Genomic DNA, 23,473 nt, shown 5'->3' on the forward strand with positions numbered 1-23,473 from the left:
ACAAAAGAAAAAAAATGGGACTGCAAAATACAAGTTACGCATTAAATGAAATATCATTATGAAATAAAAGTGTTAAATCATAAAAGCATTTATAATGCTTTATAAATAAAAGTAAATACAAACATAAATTATTAAATATATTGTAAGTAAATTAAATTTTAAAATTTAAAAGTGTCTTTCAATAAACATAGAATTTTTTACATTTTATTAATTTATTTAGTATTTCTTTAATGGGATATTTTTCAGTATTTGTTTATTTTAATATAAAACCACCAGACACATGCTACTGTCGTCATTGTAGGGGTTCTAATAAAGTCTGGGGGAAAAAAGCGCAAACATACGGCTAATCAAGTAGGTGTTGCTTGTGTGGTTCCAGAGTTCAATATTAAAATTGGGAAAAGAATTACTTCATGGTCTTTCAGTCACATTTCGTTCCACACTCCTGACCAGTTGGTGGCGGAAATGCGCCACATCGCTGTGTGCCAACCGCCGAGAAAACACAAAGAAGGAAAGGAAGGAAGGCGGCGCAGTAACCGGAAGTGCTACTAGAAAACAGAATTGAATGCAGCTTCGAGCGGTTTGGTTTTGTGTTTTAGGACCTAAAGGCTCACGCACGCGAACCGACATGTAACACTCGGTTCTGGGTGTTCTAGAACTTAGGAGGTGGAACTGAGTCTAAACGACTAGACTAGCTGGTTTGTTTTATCTGCCGCAAGGCCTGCTGGGTAATATGTTAACGTTGGTACTGCGTCGATTGGAGGTCCGCGGTGCGTGCTATCGGGAATAACGAACCAATAAAACAGTAAATACAGAGGCGAGGGAGAAGCGCGAGCAGGTAGGTCGAACCAAATATACTCCAGACCAGATCCTACTTATACCACTGACTGTAGTTTTAGTATCAGTCCGCATCATACCAGCATCACTGACAAGTTTTAGTCGGTGTCTTCTTCATTTGGACAGGTAGTGTGTCTCTGTGTCCACAGACATGTCAGCCTCCCTGTCAGCGGAGAGAGACAGGATTCAGAGACAAGTGGAGGAGCTGGAACAGAGTCTCGCTGTTACTCAGAATGAACTGGACCTGCTGAGCAGTGAGACAGGTACCTGTCCACCTTATAACCAACTTGTTACACCCAAATCTGTGACCCATCTGAATCTGTGACCACAGGGGGCGACAGTTCTCTGCATGGAGGTCTTAGAAGAAGTAGGGTGACTAGATCCCAACTCGCCAAATGTGGGATGACTACATAAGTGTGGCACAATCTGAGACTCCAATGTATTGAGATAAAGTCTAAAAACGTAATGAATATGTGGGACTGTCCTACACAAAGCGGCACATTTGGCCACCCTACTTGGAAGATTAGCAAAGTCTTAAAAACGCTTGTATTTATGTTTGATTTTATTATAATGCAGCTACAGCAAAGTCACACATTCTGATGCCTATCAGAAATGGTGACTTCTGTGATCCGGGCTATGTGAGGGTCGCATGTTATGGTGGTTAAAAAGTTAAATGTTTACCACCCTGTAATGTGTTCGCTAAAATAACTTGATATATGTGGTGCTGGTTTTGAGTATTGATAGATACCTAGGTCACCCTTCTTATAGTCTGGACTCTTCTAACATGATATGTGACCCTCACATAGCCAGGATCACAGAGGTCACCATTTCCGGCATCAGGATGTGTGACTTTACTGTTCCTGCATTATAATGAACTCAGACTTAAATACAAGTGTTTTTAAGACTTTCTTCGTCTTCTAAGTTGTGTCTGTCGCCCCCTGTGGTCACAAATTCTGATGGGTCACAGATTTTGGTGTAACACACCTGATCATCTGTGTCTCAGTCAGTGACTCTGTCTGTTTTATCAGATGATGGTTCACACGATGAGGACGTGGAGGACGAGGTGGGACAGGTAGGAAACTGAAGACGTGTTAATGCACGAAGTCCTCACAAAGATGTAAATCTTTGTGTGTGTATTCAGTCTGCTGCAGGTTTGATGGTCCAGAGGGAGAAGGTCCAGAGAGAGATCCAGGACCTGGAGGACATCCTGGGAGCACACAGCCCCATCACTGTGTCAGGTACTGTCTGTCCATCTGTCTGTTCATTGACAGAACTGCAGAATCGTGTATTAACCAGCTGATCTTCTGTCTGTGTGTCAGATGATGACGCCGGGAGCTCCAGTGATGAGGTCGGTAACTATGTTGGTACCACCAGCTGTCGGTACTATTAGACGTTGGTGCTGTCAGGCGTCATCTCACTGCTCCTGTCTGTCTTCCAGAGTGACCTTGGCTTGTCTCTGTCGGTGGACTCGTGTCTGCAGTTGAACCTCGTTTACCAGCAAGTTGTCCAGGAGACTCTGAATCAGCTGGAGACACTGCTGAGTCAGAACCGCAGACAGCAGGTCAGTACTGACACAGAACCGCAGCTTGCTGGATGGTACCATACCTTTGAAAGATCGTTAATGACCTCAGGTGTATCTTGGATGCATGGAAACTTTCAGTTCTGTTTCTACTGGATCTTAGTGCTGCCTTTGACACAGTAGATCACCAGATTTTATTAGACTGACTCAGAGTCTGGTGGACCCCTCAGGTACTGTTCTTAAATGGTTTTACTCCTATCTCACAGATCAAAAGTTTTATGTAAATATAGATACATGCTCCTCAAAGACCCATAAAATCTAGTGTGGGGTTCCTTAAGGATCAATTCTAGGCCCACTTCTTTTTAATTTGTACATGTTGCCTCTTGGGGATGTCATCAGGAGACACGGCATTGATTTCCACAGCTATGCTGATGACACACAGCTTTACATCACCGTGTCTCCTGATGACCTGCAGCCAGTTAACGTCCTTTTAAACTGTATTTTCGACATTAAGTCATGGAAGGCAGAGAACTTTTTACAGCTCAGTCAGGACAAAACTAAACTTTTAGTTATCGGTCCTGAAGACCATTTTACCAAAATTACAAAACTTTAAATATTCTCAGTGAGTGAGAAATCTGGGTGTCCTTTTTGACTCTGAGCTGCATTAGAAATGTCACAAAGACATGATTTTATCATCTTAAAAACATCGCCAGAGTCCACTTTTTTCTCTCTCTTGCCAGCACCGAGGAGCTGATGCATGCTTTTATTTCTAGTAGATTAGATTACTGTAATGCTCTGGTCTCTGGTCTTCCCAAAAAGTCTATTTCTAAGCTGCAATTACTCCAGAATTCTGCAGCACGAGTTCTGATGAGGACCAGACAGCGGGAACACATCACACCAGTTTTAAAATCACTGCATTGGCTCCCCGTGCGTTTCAGGATTGATTTTAAGGTTCTTTTAGTTGTTTATAAATGTCTTAATGGTCTTGAGCCCTCTTACTTATAACTAATTGGTAATTTCTCTTATTATGATTTTTATCTTTAGGTTATCTTTTCTTTATTTGGTGTGGAGCGACTGTGTGCACACATTTCCTCCGGGATTAATAAAGTATTCTTTATTATACTTTATTATTATTTATCAGACCTACTTTTAGATTATGAACCCTCACAGACCCTGAGGTCCTCCAGTACCGGCCTCTGAGTTGTTTCCAAAATCAGAACCAAGACTTCTGGTGAGGCCTCGTTCCACCACTACGGACCTGGACTGTGGAACAGCCTGCAGAGAACCTCAGGGCTGCAGAGGCTGTTGGTGTTTTTAAAGACCTTTCTTTCTAGTCTAGATTATAGCTGAATTTTATTTGATTTTGTTTACAAAATCAAATAAAATTCAGCTTAATTTTCACTTAATTGTATATTTTTCTATTTATTTTAAATACTACCTATTTATGTGGTTCTCCGTTTTGTTTTACCCAAGTACACAGTTTTTATTTTATTTTATTTATTTTTTTATTTTATTTTATTCTCCTGAATTCCTTTATCTGTACTTTTATTCGTGTCACTCTTATCAGTTTTTATTGTTTAGAAGTGTATTTAATCTTGTTTTTACTGTTTAACTCCAGTGTTTCCTCCTGGGGATCCTTCACACCGGTGGCTCTGCCTGCTCTGTCTGTGGGGTTGTTGCCATGGTGATTGCCATTGTTTGGGTGGCTGGGGGTTCTGTGGCGTGGACCCCGGTCTGCTCTGACCTGGGTGGTTCCTGTGGTGGCGTCCTCTGTGGTCATGAGTGGGCTGGCCACCGGTGTGAATGGATCCCCAAGATATTGTTTCCTCACAACAGCGTCAAGCCAGATGTTTTCATTTTATTTTTCTAGTAACATTCAGTTTAGAGAGAGAAACTAGGGATGGGAGTTCATGTTTGTACAGAATGGGCTATGGACACATGCGCTTTGTTTGTGTGTGAGTGCACGTGTGTGAGACTGTGTGTGAAAGAGACCACTATGAGGTGTGTTTTAATGTCCTGTTAAAGACTTGTGAAGACCTTTAAAATTTGTTTTTAATATGCATAATTTATTTTGTGATGTAAAGCACTTTGTGTTGCTTTATCTTTTTTGATGTGATCGACTGATTAAATCTTTGAGCTGCAGGAGGAGCTGGTGGCTCAGATGTCCGGACCAACCAGAGAGTCTTCCAGTGAACCATCAGCCCACTCGTCCTACCAGCACCCAATGAAATTGTTTCTGGGCCGCTTCCTGAAACCATACTTTAAAGATAAACTGACTGGACTGGTAACACGAACGCGTGCACACACACACTGATAACATGACAAGGAGCGTTGCAAGACCTAGAGCTCTATTGGGGGACAGGCCACCGTTAATCAACCAACAACTTGTAAAGATAAAAACATACATAAATCATTGCACATTTGACATTTTTGTTCCAAAATAAAAGCAAAAGTCTAAATTGATTCATCCACTTACAAGTTACCTATATATATTCACACACCTTAAAATGTAACTGCAGTTTTTAGATTTAAACAAACAACATTTGGACAGATTCACAAAAAAAATACACATTAATTATAATTGTAAATTTATGTTTGTATAAATTATTTGTGCATGACGTTAATCTATTCTCTATTTACCTTTAATAGCTTCAGTTTCTGAAGTCTGAAGATTGCTAAAAGATTGTCATGAAATCTTTCATTGTTAATGGTTATGTGAGTGTAGGCATGCAGAGTAGGCCTAATTGTTACTACTTTCCTGTATCTAACATGTAATATTTCACAGGACCTAGTAAATACAATATTTTTAAACTTTATAGCGCTGCTGTGATTCTTATAATCGTCGTGAATTTAAAAAAAGAAAAGAAAAAACCTTTTTTGTGCTAACCCTGGTGCTTGGAGCCATTCATGCGTAGTGGGAGCAGAAGTCTTGACTACATGCAAGCTGCTGTTGTGCATTATATGCAGTTCATACAGAAGCAGAAAGTTTAGAGCTCGCTAGAGCTGTATTCTAATGAAACTGTTTTATTTATACTTACTTTTGTTCCTCTTGCTGTTATATCACTTTTTCCTCGTATAGATGTCTGTCAACATCTATGCAGATGACCAATGAGTTTCCTTGTCTGTTGGTCTGCAGGGTCCTCCAGCCAATCAGGAAGCGAAGCAGAGGAACATGAGGATGACGGGATATCTCGACGACAAGAAACTGAAAATGAAACGATGTAGGAACAAAAACAAGTTCTGCTTGTTTTAAAATGGTTTTAAACGTGAATCAGTCTGAGGAACTCTGTTTTCAGGGACGAGCTGGCAGAAGAACCTGTTGATCCACTCGGTGGCCAGAGACAGTCTGAAGAGACTCGTCCAACCCAAACTGTCCAGGTAGGACCACCTGCGGCCGGATGCTGACACACGGTCACTACACAGTTACTGTAATTAACCAGAAGTTAATCTTCATCTCCAGCTAAGATGGTTTCCACTGGATGTTCCACAATAGTTTCAAAATGAAGTGAACGATTTGATCTTCAGCAGAGTGGGTGGACACTCCCCTCCTGTAGTATGGGAACAGTAACGGCAGTTTCTTTATTTTTGCTGCAGACTGCAAATATTTTGGTTTGACATAAAAAAATCAACATTTCAGCTAAAATTTCCAGATATTTAAACCTGGATGTGATACACAACCCAGGAGGTGCAGTATTTGTAAAAGAACACAAAAAATATAGAGGTGAGCAAAAGATTTGGAGCAGAGACTTAAAGCAGATTAAAGTAAATATTTCATTTCTAGTTGTAAATCTTCTGCTTGCAGTAACAGCATCAAACCTTTGACTAACTGACTTTACCAGACGTTTGCATTCTTCTCTTTTGATGCTTTCACCACAGCCTCTTTCAGCTGTTTGCTTTGCGTGTTTAGTCCCTTCAGCCTCTCGGTGAGCAGGTAAAATGCTGTTTTATGGGGTTTAAATCTGGAGGTTGGCCGGTCTCAACCTTTCAGTTCCTGCTCCTGATGAACTTTGTTTGGATCATTGAAGGAATCCCAATCAGTTTGTCTGTGTTTCACATTTGACCTGCATGTTTGGGATCATGAGGAGATCCTTACTTTCCTCAGACTTTAGCCTTTCTATTACTCTGGTAAAGATTCATCTTTGTTTCATTAGTCCATAAAATTTTGTCCCAGAATTTTTGAGGCTCATCTTTGTACTTTTTGGTAAATTCCAATCTGCCTTCCTGGTCGTCTAGCTAATGAGGGGTTATCTTCTATTCATGACTTCTTCTGCTGTGATTTCTTCACTCCTGCCCTCCGGAAATTGTTGCTGATACCACAAACAGTTGTTGTAGGGTTGTTCTTTAATGTTTATTTCATCAGCAGCTCATGGTTTTCTTGGTCTACCTGTTTGATCACCTAGTACACCAGTGGTTTATTTCTTCTCCAGATAGTAGACACTGGCTATGACCAGTGTTTGTGCAAAGGCTCTGATCGATTTTCCGTCCTTTCTCAGCTTCACAATTACTTGTTTTACAAGTAAATAGTTCTCTGGTTTTTAAGTTGGTTACCATGAGCCTGTTTCAGAAAGGAAATTCAACAAACTGAGTCTAACAAGAAACTCTGGGTTAAGATGAGAAACTCTTGAGTCTTCGGTCCCAGAACAGCTGCTGTGAGCTGGTTCAGTCAACTCTGAGTATCTTTACACAGAGTTGGGAACCACGACAAAAGGCCATCATCAGTGGAGCTCGGATACCTGGATTCACCATGGCAACTTACAGGATTGAAGCAGGAGGTTCTGGCATTTCGTAAAGAACAGAGCATTGCTGCTGCTGAGGAGAGAGAAGCATCATGGAAGAAAGCTGCTGTCTGAGTCCGTGTGGAAGTTGGAATCCTCTGGTCCACAGATTGAGTATTTAACTTAATTAAAACTGTAACATGTGGGTTAAAATATTGGTGGATAGAACAAAGTTTTAGTTTTATAGAGGTTCAGCCCCACTGGGGAAAAGCACATGGAAGAAAGTGAAGATGAAGTATGAAGACATCTTTTATAAAGTTAACGTATCTGACTGGACCATGATTGTACTGTTTAATGTCGATTTCACACTCATTCATTCACAAAATAAATATATACAGCAGATCCCATCACACATTCACGGAATTAAGATTTCAGACGTGCGACTCGACACACTGTTGTCTTTCGAAAATGTTCTGTGTAACATTACAAAGGTCTCATTTATAAATAAAATTTAAAAAGTAGACACAAATCCTGCTGTGACGTCATCTCATTTCCATCGTGTGCCACATCAGATGTGTACAGCTGGAGCAAAGCGGTGTTCGATGAGATGTTGATGAGGAAATGATCAACAGCGTACCAACGTCTGTTCACTTTCTGAGACATCTTCTTTCTACATAAATCGCTGTGTATAATTTAGTTTCTAAATCTCTGGGATCACGTTGGGACAGACAACCCATGTCAGACAGCTGCTTCAGGTGGGAGGAGACGGGTAGAAATTTAATGTTTCTTTATGGTGAACCTCCCAGGGAGGAGGTTTACTTCATGGATGGAAATACTTTCAAATAAAAGCTCAAATGTTGATTTTTTTTCTTTTTCTTTTATGTTAAACTCAAATGTTTGCAGTCTGCAGCAAAAAATAAAGAAACTAGCCTCTTAGTTTTCAGAAGTGTGGTTCCTTCCAGCCTTGAGCAGGAATGTTGATTTTCCCTGTGTCCGTCTGTCTCAGGGTGGACTTCCTGACCCAGAAGATGTCTTCAGCAGATGAAGCGGACCGGGAGCAGCTAAGAGAGCAGATTGACGGTCTGGAGAAGGAGATCGACCTGCTCAGGTGGGGCTGGACAGGTTGTTGTGATCAAACGTCACTGACGGGCTTCAGATCAGAGGAGTCGGTGGTTCAATTTCCTGATGGCTGAACTCCACTCTGTCCAGTTACAGAACAAGCTGTATTCTGTGTTCTGATTGGTCAGGGAGAAGAAGGAGGAGGAGCTGATTGGTGATCGATTTGAAGAACACGACTGGCAGAAAATCTCCAACATTGATGTAAGTTGAAGATCAGTGACATGGTCAGAATCTGCAGAACCTAGGTGATGAGAACTACTCCTCTTCCTCAGTTTGAAGGGACCAAGGACCCAGAGGACATCCGGGCCTTCTGGCAGAACTTCCTCCATCCCTCAGTCAACAAAACCTCCTGGAGTAAAGAGGAGGTGCAGCAGCTGAAGGAGATCAGCAGGAAACACCAGGAGAGACACTGGGAGAGGATCGCCGAGGAGCTGGGGGTGAGGAGGAACACTCATCTGACCCGGTTTGACCCATCTGTCTGTCCTAACTGTCTCTGTCCCGTCTGTCAGAACCCAACTGTCTCGGTCCCGTCTATTTCCATCCCATCTATCTCTATCCCGTCTGTCTCTGTCCCGTCTATTTCTATCCCATCTGTCTCTGTCCCGTCTGTCTCTGCCCCATCTGTCTCTATCTCCATCCCGTCTGTCTCTGCCCCGTTTATTTCCATCCCATCTGTCTCTATCCCATTTGTCTCTGTCCCGTCTATTTCCATCCCATCTGTTTCTGTCCCGTCTGTCTCTGCCCCATCTGTCTCTATCCCGTCTATTTCCATCCCGTCTGTCTCTGTCCCGTCTACAAGGATTAAAGCTTTCCGTCACTATGAAAGATTTCCATCAATTAGAGAAATGAGAGGAAGAAAACAGATCCACGTGTATTTTGTTGTAGTTCTGTTTGGACACCTCAACCCAGTTTCCTTCAAGGTATTAAACATCTGCTCTCAACCAATAAGACTTGGCAGAGCTAATATATTAGCAAATCAGAAAGCGAGCAGGGTGGGTCTTTATCAACCCGACATTTGTCTGAACTTTTGTTTTAACTTCACAAACTGGATACTGATGACATGAATGGAAGTAATGAGGACCAGAGGTTATCTATGGATAAATGTAACTTGTAAGTCCAGATCAACAGCAGATCGATGACATCTGAGAACAGTTTCTTTGGGAAGTGTGTCTCTTCACTGCTTATTACTTCCCCTTAAATTAATGAGTGTTTTGTTTAGTTTTTTTACCTGTGGTACTCAAACACCTGTTGTTGCCATTTATGTTGATTCCCTCAGCCTCGGTAACAGCTGAAATACGTGTGCAAACAAGCGTGGATCTCCTTGTGATTGGTCATTATGTTTTTGTTTAAAACACGAAGAAAAGTAACACGCTAGCTCGGGCTATTCTGGCACATAATCGTGGGCACGCTGTTTCTGAAAGAAGGGTCCATTGACTGACCTGCTAAAAATAAATGAAGATGGGCTTGGCTGAGGGAAACAGGTGAGAACGGGGAGATTGTGGGCTCTTAGTGGAAAAAGCTCAACCTGCCAGGGGGTGTGCATGTGCACAATATGTCACAAAAAAATCAACAATGGCATTTATGAAAAAAGAAGCTCTTAGGCGCCGTCCATCGGAGGAGAAACACAACACTGTATGTTTTTTCTTGACCTGGTGCATCAACGACCAAGGCGACCCTCCAGGACCAGAGTTTGACAGCCCAGTCTGTCTCTGTCCTGTGCAGCCCTGATCTAGAGATTAGGGCTTCACGGTGGTGTGGTGAGCAAGAAGGTCGCTGGTTTGAGCCTCAGCTGGGAGGAGGTTCAAACAGTGACCTTTCTGTGTGGAATTTGTATGTTGTCCCTGTTTGGGCGTGAGTTCTCTCCGTGCTTTCTCTTCCTCCCACCATCCAAAGACATGCATGTTAAGTCAATTTCTCCACTAGTGGGCAGTGTTGAGTTCAGAGTTCATTCCAAAAACACTCGCATACAGTCTAAAGCTCGCGCTATTTCTACAGTCGTTGTCCTCGTCTTCATTCTCCTGCTTTTTTGTTCCCTTCCTGATCCTCTTCATCTTTGGTTCGTCACATGTCAGCTATTCTGCTCAGCACTGCCCCCGGGATTTTCGATGGTATTGCTCCATCTTCTGCGCCAAGGATAGCTAAGCTCCCTGAAAACAGACCAAATTACGCTTGTAACCGATGCAGAAGACGGACGAAACTGTCTGTCTTATGTGTCAAGCATAAATGGGCCATGACTGGCCACTAAATTCCCCCTGGAAGTGAGCGTGAGTGGTAGCTTGTCTCTATGTTGGCCCTGTGATGGACTGGCGACCTGTCCAGGGCGTACCCTGCTTCTCGCCTGCTAATCCCTGGGATGGGCTCCAGCTTTCCTATGACCCTTAATTAGACTAAGTAGTACAAAAAATGAATGAGCTCTAGATTATCAATAGCCTATCTAATGCACATGACTCCTACCTCTACAGCCATGCTCAGTACAAAATTGTGTAGCCATGTAGGAGGCTTTACAATAATATTTAAATACTATAGTTTATGAGAAATCTCCTAAAATCTTTAGGAGGTGATTGAAATGGGGCTGCTCCCACAGTGTATCAGGCTATGTATGGTTCAGGAATTTTTATTTATTTATTTATTTTGCTTTAATCCCTGGGTCTATGTCTGAGTCAGCTGTCTCTGACCTATTTGACAGGTCTGTACCTGTCCTGTTTTACCTGTCTGTCTCTGACCCGTCTATTCTGACTCATCTCTCGGTCCCGTCTGTCTGGCCAGTCTGTCTCTGATCTGTCTGACTTGTCTTCCTCTGGCTCGTTTGTCTCAGATGGGGAGGACGGCCTTCATGTGTCTTCAGGTGTTCCAGCGGTTCGTCTCGGATTCTCTAAAACGTGGCAGTTGGACTCCAAATGAGGACGTTCTGCTCAGAGAGCTGGTGGACAAGATGCGAATTGGAAACTTCATCCCGTACACACAGAGTAATGACATCGTCACAGTGTGACATCATCAGAGTGTGACCGTCCTCCGTTGTCTTATGATGAAGTTTCTGTCTCCATCTCAGTGAGTTACTTCATGGAGGGTAGGGACCCGGCTCAGCTTATCTACAGGTGGAACCAGGTTTTGGACCCGAGCCTGAAGAAAGGCCTCTGGAGCAAAGAGGAGGATGAGGTGTGTTTGGTTTTTGGCAGTACTGAAGAATCTGGTTGCGATCCACTTATGCTGTTTTCTAAACATGTTTATTATATCAATAAGTAATAGTTCTAGTTCTGTTAGGGCTCAAGTAAAGGTACCAGAACCAGGTCCCTTTTATGTCTGTATTCCTGTTAGTCGTCACTACTTTAATCTACTCGTACATGGTTTACAATTCAGAGTTCTGATGTTTTTAAAGATGGATTAGGATCTGCCTTTAGACTTTCATACAAGAGGAGGAGGGTTTCCGGTGACCATATATCTAATGTTCCTGATCTGTGGTTTCCCACCTCCAGGAAAAACACCTGGAGACAGACTGCAGGAGGTGGGCCTAGATCTGATTCTGGACTGTTTGGACTGAACTCTGTGTGTGTTTCAGATGTTGCTGCAGGCTGTGGCTCGTCATGGAGAGAAGAACTGGTGGAAGGTGCGGCTGGAGGTTCCTGGACGCACCGATGGCAGCTGTAGAGACAGGTGAGACCCGGACGGGAAGACAGGACATAGATGGTGGTGGTTTGGGTCTGAGATCTTGATGAAGTTGAGTCTGTCTGCAGATACCTGGACTGTCTGAGGAGTGATGTGAAAAGAGGATCGTTTGACAAACAGGAAATAAAACTGCTGAAGGAGCTGGTGGAGAAACACGGAGTTGGTGAGGCACAGACCTAAACTGGGCCAACTGGTCCTCATGGTGCTGATAAACTGAGATGTGCTGATGTGTTTCAGGACGCTGGTCAAAGATTGCTTCAGAGATTCCACATCGGTTGGACTCTCAGTGCATGAGGGAATGGAAGAAACTGAACAGACCTCCTTCTAAGGTAACCCTACCTGTTCCTTGGGGGTGGAGTAGTCTGACATGAGGTGGTGGGATTCCACTTTGACAGTATTCTGGTGTAGAGGACTTTTACTCAGGAGACTGAGGTTCATATCCTGGTGAAAGAAATGTGACTCCTGATTAAATGAAAGTAAAGAAGAAATCTGTTGCAGTATGTTTCTGTACTTAACTTTTTCAGAAGTAAATACTCATTCTTATATAGTTCAGGTCGTCTACCTTCGACCCCTGCTGGGTTTCAGCTGGGTTTCAGGCCATCTTCTGGATGTTTCATTCTGGATAGTGGCTCTGATGTTCATTAGGCCTCCCTCCTGCTCATCCTTTTCACTACGAGGTCCATTTTTTCTGCGTCCTGTCTGAAATGACATACCCAAAATAAATTAAGTATATAATCACAACTACAAGGGCTGTATGTACAATCTAAAAAAAAAAGCAGAGACTTATGAGTCCTGAAGATTAAGACTAAAACTGAGATGCCTGCCAAAAACAGCACGGGTACTCCTTCATGAAATTTCTTTAGATTGTCTCTTGGATGTCTGCCATCATGATGGTCTGGTTCTCGTTCTGGAAGGTCAATCAGATCCACCAACTGTGGCGTACTGGTGTAATATGACCTTCCAGTGTTCAGTCTGCTTTCTGGAGCAGAAAACATGCATGAAGAACTCTGCAGGAGTTCAGTGTATCATTCCTAAAGGCCCATTAATGCTCCCTTACGTACGTAAATAGCGACATCCATTTCAAACATTGTCATACGTCACCGTCCTCATACTTCCATGCATCTTTTGCCGTGCCATGGTTGTTCATTCCTCCACTAGTGGGCAGTGCTGAGTTCAGAATTCACTCCTGCGAGCCAATGTCAGTTTCAGACGCCCTTTGGCAGCGGTAATGCATCGCTATAAAGTTGTTTCCAACTGTCCAACACGCCCTAAACACTCGCATACAGTCTTTATTCAAAAGCAATTCAACAGTTGTGCTCATCTTCATTCTCCTGCTTTTATGTTCTCTCCCTGATTCTCTTATTCTTCTCTGGTTTGTTCCTTTCGCTGGTGGTATTTCTCCGTCTCCTGCATCAACTGACAGATGGCTAAGCTTCCTGAAAACAGACCAAATTACACACGTAACAGACGCAGGAGACGGACGAAACTGTCCGTCCATCTTCTCCTTCAAGAAAAATGGGCCTTTAGCAGAGCAGGTCACCTCAATTTACTACCGTTCAGGTCATTAGCTGACGAAAAATTCCTCCCCCAAAATCTGATATAAAACATTTCAATTTAATATTTTCTATTTTCTCAAATTGTATCAACTTCATTCTGAATCAAAACAACCAAATATGCAATTATTCAAATTATTTCAACCCTTTAAATAAATATTTAATTACCTCATGTCGTCATTTAAACAAAAACTCAAACACAAAACACAAAACATTTGGTATTTTCTATAAAATATATGTTTGGGGGATTGGAGGAGCTGGGAGATTTTATTTTATTTTATTTTATTTTTAAATCATTCTCAAATGTACCAAAATAAATAACATCATCAAGTTAGATCTTTACATAAAATCCCCATCCCAACATGTATTACATAGAAAATACCTTATTTTATGTTCTTTTTTTTAATAAAACATCATATTATGTTATCAAACTGGCATTTAATGGGTTAAAATATTTTGAATATATATTGAATTATTATATATTTGGTAGTTTTGATTGTGATGGAGCCATTTAAACAACAACAAAAAGGTAGAAAATATTAATCTAAAGTTTAATATCATTTTTTAGGAGAGGACCTTTTTGTCCTCTAATGACTTAAAAGGTACTAAATTGATCCTGATTTGTCCTGTTGAACTTGGGGAACGCTTTCTTACAAAAAATAATCCTATATGGGGAAACTCAACCAAAATGGAGGTCAAAAATTAAGGCGAAAATGACCAAAAAGAAAATAAAAGTTGCTGATGACCTCCAAAGGTTAAAACTGTAAAACCTCTGTAGATGATGAAGACGAAGGTGCCTGAACACTCATGATCAGGAACTGGAAGAAAACATGTCTCAGCATGAGTTTTTGTCTCCATGTCTCACAGCGCTGCAAAGCCGGAAACACTTCCAGGAGGAGAAAAAGAGGAGATGGGAAGAAGAAAGCAGCAAAACAGAACATCAGGAAGCTACTGGGTAAAATAAAAGTGGAGAAGGAGGAAGTGGTGGATGAGATGACTGAGGAGGAGGAGGAAGAAGACATGGTGATACCATACATGGAGAGTGATGATGAGAAGAAACCCGAGAATTTAGTTGGGGAGCTTGCAAAGGTTATGGAGGTGGCAGAGCAGGAGGAGCAGGAGTATGTCGTCCCCCCGATGAAGGAGTGGCTTCCAGTGGATAAAGTTCAAAGCTCCACCTCCCTGACTTTTCATCTGGTAATGTTGCCTCCATCATCTGACGCTCAGGATGGGGATCTCGTCCGCTTGACAATCCTGGGAAAGTCTGGGCGCTCTGTGATCATTGGACCGCGTCCCAGAGAGCTGCCGTGTGAGGAGCGCAACAGCAGCGGCGCCATGATGATGGTGTCAGCTGACCAGCTCCGCAAGCATCTGACCTGCAGGGTGCAAAAGTTTAAGAACCCAAATCACGGAGAGAAAACCAGCAGCAACAAAGGGACGGAGAAATCGACGGAGTACGAGCTGCAAGCCGCAGTGTTGCCATGGATCGGACACCTGCTGATCCCAAAGAGCTCCACACGGACGGCCTCTGACGCCCTGAGGGAGGAAGGCGAAAAGAGGGGGGCCTCCTCCACCTCCACCTCCCTATTCTTGCTGTTCCTCCAGACCATGAATGTGGACATCATTGGCTGCAAGGAAATGATCGAGCAGAGGAAGAACAAAGTGGTGGTGCTGACTCCGCCCACTAATCCCCTCACCGTCAAGATGAAGAACTCCAGGACCGTGGCAGGAGTCCTTCAACAGAGGAGGAAGATGAGGCAGCGCCAGGACTGGGAGGATGATCAGCGGAGGCTGATGCTAAGGCAACTGCAGACAGTGGAGGAGGAGAAGCTCAGGCAGCTGATGCAGCCTCGTACTCTTCCAAACCTTCTCCACCTCGTCCCCCAGGAGCCTCCTCATCCCACTGGCTCCATCCATGTCATCAGAGCTCCTCACATAGGAGCCCAGGCTGCTCCGCTTGCTCCACCTCCTGTCTCTGTGGTCTCCATGCTCCAGGCTACACCTTTAGCTCCGCCCCCTTTCTGTTACCCAGCTGTTCCTGCTGTTCCATCCACATCCAGAACTCTCAGCCCACCCAGAGGAGGGGGGCAGAGGGAGGGAGAGGAGGAGCATGCATGCAGGAGCAGCAGCGTGGGAGGTTCAGGAGTGCCAAGTGGCCGAGGGGCTCCGCTGGAAACTGAGGTAACGAAGAATATTCAGTGACAGAAAGAAATCAAAATAGAACAGAAACTTAAATGTTATTTCAAGAGTAAAATTCATTTTTTGTGACATTCATCATAGAAACATCTGGTACGCTAAAAATAAAATATATAACAAAGTATGCTTTAAAACAGTAATAATTATAGAGAATATGTGGGGAAAAAAGCATTATAGTGTGTGTGTGTGTGTGTGTGTGTGTGTGAGTATGGTCTTAATGTTTAAGTCATATTTATCAAATTGATTTCAGATTGTTCATGTAAATGAGTTTTCCACACACCAAGGTAGCCCATGAAGTTCCTCAGGGTTCTGTACTTGGGCTGGTACTTTTCACATTGTACATGCTTCTTTTAGGTAATATTACACAGCATGGTGTACATTTTCACCTCTACACACATGATACTAGTACTTAACCATCACCTGATGAAACCTATCAGTTGGCCAGATTACAAAGATGTCTTGAAGACATAAAGGATCTCAGGGCTCTCATAGAAACTGTCCTTAACTCCATCCTACAAATGAAATTTATCATTTTCTAAGTACAAAAAAATAAACACACATCTGTATTCATCAAACATGGCGAGGCAGTCTGCATTTAATCAGCTGTTGATTAATTATAAGGTCATAAATCACCTGTTTGTGCCGTTTATGAGCATTTGCATTCAGAAATCTCCTTAATTTACCAGCTATGGACATCACACCTGTTCAGAAAAAAGTTTAAACCAGGCTCTGTCCTTTCACTCAAGAATGAAACAACGTCCTGTTTCAAAGTGATGTACAAAAACTAATCCATGGATTTGTTACTTCCAGATTGTACGACTACAACTCATGATCACTGGATCTCTTTTGTCCTGGTTCTGACTTGTCTTTGGTTTTGTGTCTTCCAGCCTGAAGCTATGAAGACAGCTTCATCTTCCTCTTCAACAGACACAGATCAGACTCAGACTTCTGTCCTTCTTCCTCCTGTTCTTCCTCTCCCCGTCTCCTCTCAGTTTTCCACATCTTTCTGCTCTGATTGGCCTGTGTCTCCAGCTCATAGCCTCAGCTTAGCCCAGCCCCCTCCAACAGCCTCACCCTTACATCTCAAGGAGCATAGTTACAGCTTTTCTAGTCCAGACTCCAGCCAACCAAGCTCCGCCTCCAAATGCCTTGTCCCTGACCATATGAGAGCTCCCAAACAGCAGTCCAGAACTAGGAAAAGACAGAGGGAGGAGAAGCAGCAGGAGGAGCAAAGTGTGGATGGGGCAGGTACAGGTAGAGGTGTGACCCAGGAGGGTAAGAGGCCTCGCAAACCAAGTCTGAAGGGCATAGCTCTGCAGGAATCCAAGGTAAGACTTACAGATCTGCACCTCATACGACCTCTGAGTTTTCCCCAGCTTTCAGTTTGGATTCAGAGACCAACGAGTCCTCGAGGTTTCAGTTCTTTAATTTTTTATTTATGATTCTGCTGTCTTCAACAAAGTTTTGTTAATAAAGGTCAGTTGAACTAAAGTTACACCAGCAACTCTGTGGGCTTGGCACTAGGGATGTCACCATTACTTGACTTACACAGATTTAAATGTCATGTCGTAAAGATCCATCAATATTGTCCCTTTCCAGCAAAGATTATGTCTGAACCAGATCATCACGACTCGCACACAGAAGGAAAAAAAAGTAAAACAACAACCATGTGTTACCACGTGCTCTCTTTCATACGTCCGTTTCAAACGTTGTCATACGTCACTGTCCTCTTACTTTCATGCGTCTTTTGCGTTGCCATGGTTGCTAAGTCAGTTCATCTACTAGTGAGCAGTGCTGAGTTCAGAGTTCACTCCCGCGACCCGACGTCGGTTTCAGACACCAGTTAGTGGCGGTAATGAGGCACTATAAAGTACACTCACATATAATCTTTCTTCCAAAGCTCTACAGTTGTTGTGCTCTTCATTGTTCTTTTGCTTTTTTGTTCCCTTCCTGATCCTCTTCTTCTTCTATGGTTTGCTTCTTTCGCTAGTCACATCACGTCAGGTATTCTACTTAGCACTGCCCTTGCGATTTCTGATGGTATTAGTTTTCTTTGTCAAGGGATGGATAGCTAAGCTTCGTGAAAATGGACAAAACTTCCACACGTAACCGACGCAGGAAACTGACGAAGCTTTCCGTCCGTCTGCATATCCGTCTTCTGTGTTTCGCATAAATGGCCTTTAGATGGAGTTGGACTTAGTCCCTCCAAGTAAACTGTTTAAGTTATTATTGGTGGATTTCTTCGGTTATAGAAAAAGCAAAAAGACACCAGCCTGTAAAACATTACATAAAAACACTGCAGTGAAAGAAGGAAACGTATCCAGTATGTTTCACCACCTGCAGGATAACCACCATCTTCATTCCCTGAGTAAAGGTTAATGTTCAATAACTGGCTTAGATGACGTTAATAGTTGACTAATATAACACTGGTGTTAAAAGAAAAACTCAGACTAGGATAACTCGGGGATTCGATTTGATTGGTCGGGGAATTTAAAAAAAAACTTTGCACTTTATTTTGCTTTCACACTCAATGTACGGAAGCAGACCAAACCACCTGGACATCATTGTCACTCAGTTACAACAAGTGTTCACTAGGGGGCAGTATTCCCCAAAGCTACCACTGGCCAAGAAGGAATACAGTAGACACAGGAAGAGGAAAATCAAGCTCGTTGATTGGCCAGGGCTAAAAAAGGCTCATACACGGCAAGTAAACAAGGGAGCAACAGTAAATTTCTGCCGTCTTGGGTAGGGCTACTCGAACACGTGAAAAAAAAACCTAATTACAATCATTTCGGTTAATACTGATGTCACGACATTTGACAGAACAATTCTTCCTCCAATCTTTCTGCCTGTCCTTCTAGGCTTAGAAATAGAACTAAATGACATATATTAAGAGTTGATGAGATTTTACATATTTATAGCTTGGTGAGAATAAATAACTCATAATAATAATAATACAATCATTTTACTATCAATAATCATAGGAAGAACATCTATAATGATGACATCCTGGCTGACATACCTAAGTGGAAATGAAACGTGGTGAAAAGTTGTTGAAATGAATTCGTCAGCTGCTAGTTGCCATAAAAACAGACTCTAACCTCCAGACGGTGCTGCGCTTCCTCAGTCTGAGTCCCCTCTGCTTTCTGTTTTCAGGCTGAGGCAAAGAAGAAGAGACGTTCATCCTCCTCTCCTCTACGCAAACGCTCACGCAAGTGTAGCCCGAGTATTGCCATGGCTCCGCCCCCTCCTCAGATTCCGCCCGCTGGGTTAAGTTTACTTCCTGGTCAAAGCATGTGGGTCATGACTCATAGCGGATTGGTCCAGCTGGCTCAGGCTCCGGCTCAAGGCATGAAGGTTGTGTTTGTACCTCCAACTGGAGGTGTTTTAAACCCTTCTATGGCCCCGTCTCCTCTAAGACCGAACCTAATCGTCCCAGCAAACCGCCCTTTTCTTGCTTCACCTATGAGCCACTGCAAGCCCCATCCTTCATCTATCCCACTACCACATAACTCCTCCCACCTGCACCAACCTCCCCCAAAAGTGAATCTTCCTTATAAGGGCACTGTCAAAGCGGATTCAGAGAAGGCTCCATCACTCAGGTATGAGCGGCTGCAGTTTGACCCCTCGCTGATGTTCCTGGAGCCTCGAGAGGTGGTGTGTAATTGGCTGAGTGGATTGGGTGGGGTGGTAGTGCCCGGGGCGAGGACAGCGCTACCCTACCTTCCTCCCTTCATCAGCACTCTGAGCACGCTCAGTTTGCTTCTGCAGGCCAAGAAATCTCTGACGCAGGCGTCCCTGCAGCTGCTGTCAAAAGAAATGCATCCCCCTCCATCCAAACCCTGTTCCACCCAGCCTCCACCTGACCTGCCAGATTCCACCTCAGACCTTAACCCAGCAGAGGAAGAGCCAGGTAACCCTCCCATCTCCACCGAGGAGGAGGAGGAACAGGTGAAGGCAGTGCGTCAGCTGGTGGCTGAGCGCTTTTCCACTAACCCCGCCTACCAGCTGCTGAAGGCCCGCTTCCTGTCCCTCTTCACTGTCCCCGCCCTCTTGGCCACCGTGCAGCCAGTCACAAAGAAGCAGCAGCCGTGCCTGACCAATCAGGAGGAGGATGGGGAAGAAAGTGATGATGAGGAGGAGCTGAAGAAAATCGAAGAGAGAGGAAGACAAAGGAAAACTGAGGTGAGCTGCAGTTCCACCAGCTGCCACCAGATGGCTGGGTCCACTTACTGATCAGTTAATTATTTCCACCAATGGGTCCAGCTCAGTACAGGACGTGGCGGTTTTTACACAATTTTTCTGTGTTTCCACAGCGAAAAGCTGGGGTGGTGCCAGAATATCTGAAACCGAATATCAGAATTCTGTGTTGTGTTCTTCTAAGTCAGAGATCCCCAATATCGGTCCTCAATAGTGACGTGTGGTCAGGAGAGGCGGGTGAGGCAGTGCCTGATTTTTAAAAAAAATAAAATAAAATAAATAATAATATTTTCCACTGATTTGTGTTAAAAATGCATTTTCAGTATGACTAACACGTTTTTGACAGTTCTTAAGTCAAAAATAGCCAAATTTGAGTATTTCCAGATCAAATCCAGGGCAGAAACCCCGGGTGAGGCAGTGGCGAGCTGTGCCTCCTCTGATTGGTGATCCAGTACAAACTGGGTTGCATGACACGTTTTTGTTCCTCAGCAGATCGGCAATATGAACTTTACAGAAATTTTTGTTATAAAACATGACGCTCTACGGTCTGTGTAATGTTTTAAATGTATTTGTGAGGGAAATATTTCTGTTTATCTTACAATAAAGTGCAGAGACAAGTCAGCAGGTGAGGCAGGCAGTACTCTGCCTCACCTCAAGGGGGCGCACCACACACACCGTGTTGGTGTGTGTTGCCAACTTAGAGACCTTGTCACTATATTTAGTGAGTTTTCAGACCCCTGTAGCACTTTTTTTTCTTTTTAAAAGTGAGTAGCGACAAACTAGCGACTTTTTCTGGTAATATTGGAGACTTTTGGAGACTGACATATATGAACATAGTTTATTCTTCCCAATGAGGAATAGGTGCTGCGCAGACCCCTCCCCTGTCCAAAAGCAGCTCCCAGCTGCATCCAGAGTAGATGATCGCCTCTGTTTCATAACCAAGCTGAAAATTAAATGTACAAAGCTGCTGCTGGATGATCCCGTCAGATATTAATGTCTATTAATGAAGAGCGTGTAACTTTAGAAAGTTAAAAGTGTTGTGAAATGTCGCAGACTCCTGATTAGAAAACAACCTACACTTAATAAGATTAAACTACAACAAGATTCTTATTATTTTTGCCTTTTTAAACATTTTTAACTTTCCTCTCCACGCCAGCCTCCATTACAACTACATGTACCAGGCTATGATGCACATTAGATGATGTTATTTAGCAACTTCTAGCGACTTTTAGAACAGCCAGTAGCTCCTTTTCTCTCTGAGGAGTTGGTAACAGTGTGTGTGTGAGTGTAATTGAAAGAGGAATGCTGATAGGATATGAAGCATTACCAGTAGTTGCATGCTGTTGAATGAACATTGAAATAAGATGCTCTTTTCAGTTCTCAATTGTAAATTGCCCCACCAACCATGAACCTCACTGCACGTCACTGGTCCTCAAGGCCCACTACCCTGCAGGTCTAAGACGTCTCCCTGTTGCAACACACCCCATTCAAATTAAATGGCTTAGGGCTGCCAAATAATTAAACGTTTTAATCAGATAATCATAGTTTACAAATGAATTATTTATGATTGATCACCATTTGTAAGTGTTATAAATCTACTATGTTCTAGATCATAAATCATAATTCGGAAGTCATCCAGCATCATCTCACCAACATTCTACACATTATCACATGGTGATCGTTTCTGTCATAAAACCACCAGATGTAACGACTGAGGTGAAACAGCTGATGTTGATGAAGAAACTGATCTGATCATGAAGTGTGAGTGTGTGTGCAGCAGTGATAAAAGTCCGACAGCAGCATTGCCCAAAGTAAACATCGGTTGATAAACTGTATTTGGCTGTTTTCTTGGCTTTTTTACATTAGATTATCACTTTAGTTGTAATAATCAGTTCAATATTTCCTAAAATCTAGATCTAAAAAAAGGTCTCATTTGTGCCCCCCTTTTCTGGTCAGTGCTCCTGTCTGGCCCCCACCAGAACTTTTCTAGATCCGCCCCTGCATAGCTGAAGTATAAACCCCGTCTACCAGTTAGTTCCTTTGCTAATTGTTTAGAATTACAGCAATGATGATCCATGTTGTCCAGGAGGGGTTATAAAATGTCGGCTTAGGCTTTGGAGAGGTTGTATGTTACAGACCCAGTCCTGTCCAGGATGGGACCTAACGGAGCCCCAGGTTTGTGTATTTGCGGGGGGTGATGCTAGCGGTTTGCTGAGGTGTTTGTATGTCTGTTTGTCTATTTTATTGTCATTTAATAGTGGTTTCAATAGCATCTTGAGTTTGTTCTTTTCGGTTTCTGTTGGATCCTTTTTTTAGGACCTCTTGCGTGTTTTCGTCTTGCAACATGTCTTTCATTTGCTTTTCATATTCTGTGTCCAGTATCTCTGTAGCTTGGCCTTTATCTGCTGGGAGGATTGTAATGTCTTTATTATGTTTTAGTTCATAAATGGCCTCTGTTTCTTTTTTTCTTATGTTTCTTAGTGGCACGCTGGCAGTTTTGAGGATGCCTCCTTTTTCATGTCATAGTTCTGCCTTTTCTCCTTGGTCCTGTATTTATTTACTTAGTGGCTAAAATCAGTTCCTTATGGGGGACCTTGTTTGGTGTTATGGTGTAGTTTAGGCTGCCCAATAGAGTCTTACAGTCGACTTTAGTTAAACTATGTTTGGAAAGATTGCAAATCGAATAGTCATTTATTGTGTTGCTGTGTGTTTTATTGCCATTTTTCGGAAAGCAACCTTTTAAATTTTTCCTGCTGTCTATTTTTAGTTTTTGTGTACTCGTGGTGTTCTTTGAGTCTATTTCTTTGCTTAGGAGGAACTGGTTTTTGAAAACCTCCAGTTGTGCTTCCAGGTTATTGATTTTGTTTGCTGTGCATCAGATGCGTTCTTTGACCAAAGCCATCCGCACTCTTCCACCATCCGTTCTGCGTTGTTGGTTCGGAGCAGATTCTTAATGTTGAGACAGTTTGGTATAATTCCATCATCCCAGCAGTGGGGATTGAAACGTAGATGGTGCCTGTGGTGTGCCCATTTAAACTCACGTTTCTCCAAATGGCAAAGACAAAATCCAGCTTCATCGTACAGACCTCTGGTCAATGTCGATGTGCTGATAGTACCACAACCAGTCTGACTGAACTTTTCTTTCATGTGTAGAGATCTCTGCTGCTGTCTGGAAGCACCACCGCTCCGGCCAGTCACTTCTCAGGAATCTGCACACAAACCGCAGACCAGACCGGACACCCAAAAACTGGACCACACTAGAAGAGCCGAAACTGGACCACCAAGCTGTCCTCTATGTGGAGGTCACATGTTCAGATACAAAAGCAGATGTTCTTATTGTTCAGGATTTACAGAAACGGTGTTTATGTCCCATCAGGTGTGAACCAACTGGCATGAAGACCCTCAGAAATGAGACAGAAAGTTACCTCAGATATTGTGGTTTCTGGATCAGGTTTTACTGACTCAGACAGTCAAACACAAAAGATGTTCATCACTTCTATAATTCACATTTGTTTTGTTGTAGAAACTGGCTGGAGAGGAGCTCTGTGGTGCGTTCAGGAGCCCCAGTTTTGAGAATGAATAAAGATGTTGTTGTTAAACATGTTAATATTAAAGAAATGTTTTATTTTCTGTAAAGAAAAGCTTTATTTTCCAATTAAAAACTTTTATAATAA

The 23,473-nt window shown here is 42.9% G+C and overlaps 1 protein-coding gene across 3 annotated transcripts; it reads left to right on the forward strand.

The window, feature by feature from the left end:
• The first annotated feature begins 237 nt into the window (after window positions 1-237).
• snapc4 (small nuclear RNA activating complex, polypeptide 4) lies at window positions 238-23,473 on the forward strand. 3 transcript variants are annotated; one of them, XM_041998627.1, is made up of 21 exons: window positions 238-835; window positions 961-1,097; window positions 1,863-1,906; window positions 1,976-2,072; window positions 2,154-2,182; window positions 2,273-2,395; window positions 4,497-4,637; window positions 5,490-5,574; window positions 5,650-5,731; window positions 8,075-8,176; window positions 8,316-8,388; window positions 8,460-8,624; window positions 11,003-11,153; window positions 11,237-11,343; window positions 11,744-11,838; window positions 11,919-12,013; window positions 12,088-12,179; window positions 14,271-15,584; window positions 16,487-16,927; window positions 18,756-19,784; window positions 22,953-23,473. In XM_041998627.1, exons 2-21 carry the CDS (start codon window positions 986-988, stop codon window positions 23,058-23,060), a joined length of 4,485 nt encoding a protein of 1,494 aa, XP_041854561.1. In that variant the 5' UTR covers window positions 238-835; window positions 961-985; the 3' UTR covers window positions 23,061-23,473. The 3 variants fall into 3 exon arrangements, with proteins under 3 accessions (XP_041854561.1, XP_041854563.1, XP_041854562.1); XM_041998629.1 differs by having other exon boundaries at window positions 1,863-1,897; XM_041998628.1 differs by having other exon boundaries at window positions 984-1,097.

Source organism: Melanotaenia boesemani, chromosome 11 (assembly GCF_017639745.1).
Source record: "Melanotaenia boesemani isolate fMelBoe1 chromosome 11, fMelBoe1.pri, whole genome shotgun sequence".
Lineage (NCBI taxonomy): Eukaryota > Metazoa > Chordata > Actinopteri > Atheriniformes > Melanotaeniidae > Melanotaenia > Melanotaenia boesemani.

Coding starts and splice junctions, on each gene's coding strand:
- snapc4 (XM_041998627.1), top strand. CDS start 986: ATGTCAGCCTCCCTGTCAGCGGAGAGAGACAGGATTCAGAGACAAGTG. Junction 8,389..8,459: donor AGAAAATCTCCAACATTGAT/GTAAGTTGAAGA, acceptor CCTCTTCCTCAG/TTTGAAGGGACCAAGGACCC. Junction 8,625..11,002: donor GGATCGCCGAGGAGCTGGGG/GTGAGGAGGAAC, acceptor CGTTTGTCTCAG/ATGGGGAGGACGGCCTTCAT.